This window comes from Solanum tuberosum, unplaced genomic scaffold (genome assembly GCF_000226075.1).
Source record: "Solanum tuberosum cultivar DM 1-3 516 R44 unplaced genomic scaffold, SolTub_3.0 scf00092, whole genome shotgun sequence".
Classification (NCBI taxonomy): Eukaryota; Viridiplantae; Streptophyta; class Magnoliopsida; order Solanales; family Solanaceae; genus Solanum; species Solanum tuberosum.
The window spans coordinates 412816-419933 of record NW_006239019.1 but is presented as its reverse complement, the minus strand read 5'-3'; the positions used below and the strand labels follow the sequence as shown (position 1 = coordinate 419933).

General features: G+C 29.5%; 1 protein-coding gene across 1 annotated transcript; it reads right to left on the bottom strand.

Moving 5' to 3' along the window:
- Nucleotides 1–42: 42 nt before the first annotated feature.
- On the bottom strand, nucleotides 43–4274 carry LOC102595652 (calcium and calcium/calmodulin-dependent serine/threonine-protein kinase-like). The gene is made up of 8 exons (XM_006347634.2): nucleotides 3817–4274; nucleotides 2699–3004; nucleotides 2109–2163; nucleotides 1888–1998; nucleotides 1536–1771; nucleotides 1236–1443; nucleotides 579–638; nucleotides 43–394 (listed from the first exon to the last, which is right to left on the bottom strand). Exons 1-8 carry the CDS (start codon nucleotides 4209–4211, stop codon nucleotides 218–220), a joined length of 1548 nt encoding a protein of 515 aa, XP_006347696.1. The 5' UTR covers nucleotides 4212–4274; the 3' UTR covers nucleotides 43–217.
- Nucleotides 4275–7118: the final 2844 nt, after the last annotated feature.

The window sequence follows — 7118 nt, the reverse complement described above, 5'->3', positions numbered from 1 at the left end:
CAGAAATCGAAGGATAAGTAACTACATGCGATACTAGCTAGTAATGAAAAAGAAAAATATATTTATAGGTAGGATAAAGCTTCCCAATTAACTACTCATGTTCTTTCTATGAGTAGTGATAATAGGATTAAGATAATAAGAATAATAAAATCAATGTCAAGAAAAGTTAGAGATTATAAATATAATTAGTGTGGTACAAATTAAAATATAGTAATAATTAATTAGGACGAAGTGAGGAGAGTACAACATCTTGAAGTGAACTATCTCTTTGCATAGCAGCTTTAAACTCATCAAAAGTGACTTTACCATCACTATTTGCATCCATTAAATCAAATATCTCATCAAGCTTTCCAGGTTCTGTTATATCCATTGGAAGACAATCTTCAGGAAGTGCCTACAAAATTTTCATCAAACATACAAAATAATTAACTACCAGGGTCAAACTATCTAAATTTGAATGTATATTTTTCAAAATAAAATGTACATTTTTGAGGATCAAGTGAAAATTCTAAAATAGGTTAGCAAGAAAAAATTGTTTGACTTGCTAAAAATAACAAGGGAATAGATAGAATTATTACTCTCAACATGGATGCAACTTCTTCCTTGCTAATGCAGCCTGATCGATCAGTATCATACATCTGATTACAAAAATATTAAAGTATCAAAATTAACATCTAAATTGAAATAAATTCTCATTGAGGTGCAAATTACAATTGTATCATATATTGGTACCTCATAACATTTAAATTTCTCGAGAAAGTATTGAAACCACTCTTGAACTTGTGGCAAATCATTAGTTTCGTCCTTAAACTGTTGACGCTCTTAAAAATACCCCTCTATTTGACTAACTGAACTTATATACACCCTCGATCTGCCACATGATATAGAAGTGACCTCAAACTCTTGTAGGAGCATGAGACTCTTAATAAGAAGCCTAGAGAAGAGTTGAGAACACCCCTAAACTTGACGAGAATTTAGGAGTGTATCTCACTCAAGTTGTAAGATCACAAGTGTATTTAAGTCCAGTTAGGTGTTTTTAAGATTGTCAATAGTTCAGGAACGAAACTAATAATTTGCGTTAAGTTTAGAAGTGTTTTCAATACTTTTCTCAAATTTCTCTAATTACAAAGCGTACCTACCTAACTTTATATATCTAAACATTATGATTAATTCATAATTGTATTTGGTTAAGCACGCATTTTACTGATTAACATGAGATACACGTGCAATAGTACCTGAAAACAAAGACGAAGTGCATCATCCCCTTGTGAATACTTAAGACTAGAGAAGCCACCTATTATCTCTCTCATATCTACCGTTCCATCACGATTGTTATCAAATAGATCAAATATCCTCTCTGCTAATCCCACTAATGATGTCATTTCCATTGCTTTTAACACCTCTTCAAACTCCAACAATGTTGCATTTTCTCCATTTTTGCATCTGTATATATATATATATATACAATTACAAAAAATATTAAGTAGTATGCCCACAATATAACAAATTTCATGGATATCTAATAATAAACTTACATTTTCTTGAAAATGTGACTCAAGTTTTCTAATTCTTCAGGCTTGAGATCATATGAGGAACCAACTAATTTCTTCAATTTTTTAGTTCTCAAAGAAAAACTGCTGCTGAGAACACTAGCCATGGCTGCTGCACGGAACTTGCGCAGCGCGTTGAAGCTTTGAAGACGGGAAACAATTTCAGCGTCCATTTCTTCTTCCTTTGCTAACTCTCCCCTCACCCATGCATCTTCTACTATCTACATTATATGTAGTTAAGTTAATTATACTCGTTCTCGAGTCAGCTTATCCACACCTCAACTAATTACATGTCATGAGCAGAGCTAGGGTTTAATCGAAAAATTATACTATATACCTGTTGAGCAGTAGGCCTCATGTTGGGATCAACTTTTAAAAGATTGGAAATTAGTTGTTTTGCTGATGAAGATATATTCTTCCATGTTTTCTCATCAAAACTGAATTGTCCCTGCATTAATTTGTTATTATAATTAGAAAGAAAAAGAGAATATAATGAAATACTAATTATTAGAGGAAATTAAATTAATTTTATGTGAAATAATAGGAAGGGTGACTTACATTTAATATCATTTGTTGCTTTTGACGATTGGACGGTGCGAAGAAAGGTGGGTACCTGAGGTTATATCAGACATTATATTTATATTATATTATATTAATAAAACATTAATATTTATATTACATATTCGTAATTTTCAAATTTGCTGATGGAATTACACTAAATATTTTGTTATTGTTGTATCAATTATTTCCCCTTAAAACTTTAAAGTTGGCTACTTCTAATATTGTCCTTATTGGGGAAGGTATGAGTTAGGTTCCGTCATAATTATATAATGAGAAAATTTAATAAATAATATAATGTATACAACATGTTAAGCAATAAAATAAAACTATGTACAATCCAATAATTGAGGTGGTTTACCAAGGAAGTCTATTCAATTAATCTTCTTTTTTTGTATTGCGGGAGAATTTGTAGTTGTTATTCTTTGGGTGCTTAATCGACTCCTTACACTATTATATCACTCTAAGCTACGTACAAGTAGGCCTTTTTAAAGATATGAAATTTGTAGTTTAAATATTAAAAATAAGACATATTATCTGCTATAACAGTCTAAAATGATATGTAGAAATAATAAAGCGCACGTACTAACCCGGAAAGAAGAATGTAAAGAATAACACCAAGTGACCAAATATCAGTCTTAGTAGTGATTTTATCCCTTGAAAGTGCTTCTGGTGAAACATAATCAATTGAACCAAATAAACCAACCACTGGATTAGCAAAATCCTCAAAAGAGCTAAGACCAAAGTCCATGATCTTCAATGGTGAATTCTCATCTTTGTTTAAAAATAAACAGTTTTCTGGTTTCAAGTCCCTATGAACTATATTTGCCCCATGTAACGCCTCAAGTCCTTTAGCTATTTGTCTCACCACTGCAGCAGCCCCGGCCTCGTTATACCTGTTAAGCAAAATTTGAATTATCAAGATATCAGAGTTATGCCCATCTCAATTCTTGTTTATTAATATTAGACTACTTTATCTACGTTTCAATTGACAAGCTTAGATGTATGCGGTATTGTTGAGTTTCCCACCTCAAACTATTAAGGTATGAGAAAGTCTTTTTATATCATTTTTTAAACAATCCTAAACACTTCTTGAATTCGAATCGATATTTATTTTCTTTAATTTGTCAATTATGAATAAGGGATACAACAAAATTAATTCCAACTTTTCTATGAAACAAGCATATGCACATTACTCCATGTGTTTTATTTTTTTATAATATACATATACAGGCCAAAATTACCACTGAATTATATGAAAATATTGAATCATTTTTATAGAAATTTCAGGATGATAGGTGTACTATTATGAAAAGGTGGGATCTAATCGGTTTGGTATTTAGGTTTTTATCATTGAAAACAGTTAAAATTTTAAAATTATAAGTCCAAAATTGAAATGCTTAATTAATTAAAATGCCAAAAGTACTATCAATAACCACTTTTAGAGGTGTTACCCAATTTTAGAAAGAAAATATAACAAGATAGATAATAAAAGTCAAATTTCTAACCTCACTGAGAAATTCCCCCAATCATGTCGCATTATATATATGATACTTCATGTGTTGGTTCACACATCTATATTTAACAAAAATTTTAAAAGTATAACACTATTATATATAATTTCGAGAGGAGAGCATGGATTCACGTAAACCCAATGAGCCCCTCTGAATACGCCTCTGGTCAAACTCATAAAGAATTGAAGAAATACCTTGCTTGTCCAACAATCCGATCAAATAGCTCGCCACCAGAACAAAGCTCCAATATAAGATGAACACCAAAAGAATCGTCACAAACATCGTATAAATGAATAACATTAGGATGAGGAGAAACATCTTCAACGATCTTCCTCATCACTAACAATTCATTTGTCAATAAAGTCTCACATATCAAAGCTGGTACTACTCTTGACGACTTATTATTATTATTATTTTCTTTCTTCTCCGGCGGTACTGCCCCGTACCGCCGGAGAGTCTTGATTGCAACAACTTCATTTGTTCTTCTATTTTTTCCTCTCCTTACTACTGAAAATCCTCCTCGTCCTAAAATATCTGTCACTTCGTATTCATCACTTAAACTTGTTCGTATTACATCCTTTTCTCCCATTTTTTGAAGAACAAATTAAGAGAGAGAAAATGTTCAGTTTTGATTGATCAGAAAACACCTAATTACATCATTAATTATATAATTGAGGGATTTTTAATTAGTTTATTAATTTTGTTTGTTGGCCGGGCGAGTGCGTATTAATTATTATATTGTGGGTCATGAAATGTTATAAGCAAATGGCAACAAAGGAGAGAGGCTAACGAGAAGAGACACAATTGACTAAGTCAAAACTAATACTTATTCTTCTATTTTAATTTATGTGACGTTGTTTGACTTGATACAAAGTTTAAGAATTGGTTTGATATTTTTATGGCTAATTGTTTCGGTAAAAGAATAATTTTGAAAGTTACTCTCTTTGTCTAACAACACTTGTCTACTATAGACTTTGCACACTTCTTAAGAAAACTATAAATAGATGGGTAATTTTACTGTATCATTTTTTGAATATAATAAATACGATGTTTTGAAAAATGTAATAGAAAAATGACTTTTCATAAGGTGGACAAGTATTATAGGACAACCTAAAATAGTATAGTGGACAACAATTGTTGGACGGAGGAAATGATTCTTTCTAATTAAAAAAATGTGACATTTTTCTCAGAACGGAATAAAAGAAAAATGTGTCGGAATACTAATTGTTAATAGTGAGATTAGGTTAATTAAATCTCTTTCTTCTTGAGTAATGTAGAATAGGCTTGTACAGATTTTACTATTTTTTATTTTATTTTGAGAGATTGTTATAGGAATCAAAATATACTTGTACATTGCTACACTATATATACTTTATTTATACATTTTTCAAAATATTATTAGGTTTGACTAAAGATCAACTTGACTAGCCATTTTGTAACTAAATTTTAAAACTTTGTAATAAAATAGCAAAAGTGAAGTACTTAGTTCATAGGCCGAAATGGAAGCCCAATCATGGAAGTCATTTGGCCCATACAAAGCCTGAGCTATATTGGGCTTACCCGATATTGACACTACCCGAATTAATCGTCAGTTTAACTAAAATTAATAGTACAGTAATAATTATTTTCTAACACTCGGAAACGATTTCTTAACTGCCACGAAGTAGTGATAAGGTCTGTTGTTTTAATTTCTTCTAACACTATTAAGAAAGATGAAAATAGACCACCAAATCCAAAGCCAACCACATTCGATTAAATTTTGGGAAAGTCTATCAAATATTGATCGAAAATTCTTGATTCGTATGAAAAAAATAATTGAAAATACTAACCGATTTGAATATTTTTTTATATTACATAATTATAAAATCCATCATCGTGGGTTAGACTTTGTTCTTTATCATCGCATGACCATTTTCTCAAAAATAGAACTCATAAGCTATTTGACATATACTAAACATACTTACTTTTTTCACAAACTTAAAAGTAGGTATTACCCGAGTTAACTTGTTTAACTAATACTAATTATTATTATTTTCAACACTCCGAAATAATTTCTCTATCCCGCAAAGTTGTGATAAAATTTATTGTTATAATTATTTCTAACACTATTAAGAAAGATAGAAATGAACCACCAAAGTCTAAAACCAACCGCATTTGATTAAATTTTGGGAAGATCTATCAAAAATTGGTCAAATTTTTTGATTGGTATAAAAAAAAAAAATTGAAAATAATGACCAATTTAATCTATTTTTATATTACACAGATTTAAAATGCATCATTGGGGGTCAAACCTTGATCTTTACCACCACCAGACCAGTGTTATTTGTTGGTTTAAGACTTTCATTCTTTTTATTTATACTCTTCATTTTATTTTGCAAAAATAGTCAACCGAGTTCGGTTGGCTTCTTTAATGAAAAATAAAAAATAAAATTGATAGAATTATGTAGATTTCTAAAAAAATAAATTTACATGATATTATTATCATTTAACTCGGTCGGCTTTACACTTTCTAGATCTTTGTGTTGAAATCATGTCGTGCTTGATCGTTATTAGTAGAAAATACAACAATATGACGAATTTAAATAAGTTGTTGTCGGTTAATTTTTACTTTTTTAATAATTTAAATAATTGTAATTTCTTTGAATTCTTTCCGACTAAACTCTTAGCATTAAAGAAATTTATCATGTATTCAAGAGTAAAGTGCATTTTGTATTTATTATTTTCTTAATGAGAAAAAGAACTAAAACAGCAAAAAAAATAGAACTCATAAGATATTTGACATATACTAAACATACTTACTTTTCACAAACTTAAAAGTGAGTATTACCCGAATTAATAGCAAATTTAGCTAATAATAATTATTATTTTCAACATTTGGAAACGATTTCTCTATCTCACGAAGTAGTGGTAAAATTTGTTGTTATAACTATTTCTAACACTATTAAGAAAGAGGAAAATGGACCACCAAAGTCTAAAACTAACCGCATTCGTTTAAATTTTGAGAAAATCTATCAAAAATTCTTGTTTGGTATATAAAAAATAATTGAAAATATTGACTGATTTGATTGATTTTTATATTACACAATTTTAAAATGCATCATTGAGGTTCAAACCTTGATCTTTACCACCCACTAAACCATTGTTATTTGTTGGTTTAAGATTTTCATTTTATTTTTATTTCTACTCTTTAAGCTCATTTTTTGTTTTTGCAAAAATAGCGAACTGAATATGGTCCAATTCTTTAATGAAAGATAAAAAAGATTTTGAAAAAAAAAATGGATCGAATTCTCTGGATTTCTTCAAAAAAAAGAAATTTACATGATATTTTAAACGGTTGAACAGATTGATTTCACACTTTCTAGATCTATGTGCTAAAAATCCAATCGTGCTTGATCGATATTAGTAGAAAAACATGACGTATTTTAGATTGGTTGTTGTCAGTCAGTTTTCACTTTTTAAAATTATTTAAATAATTGTAATTTTTTTAAATTGTTTT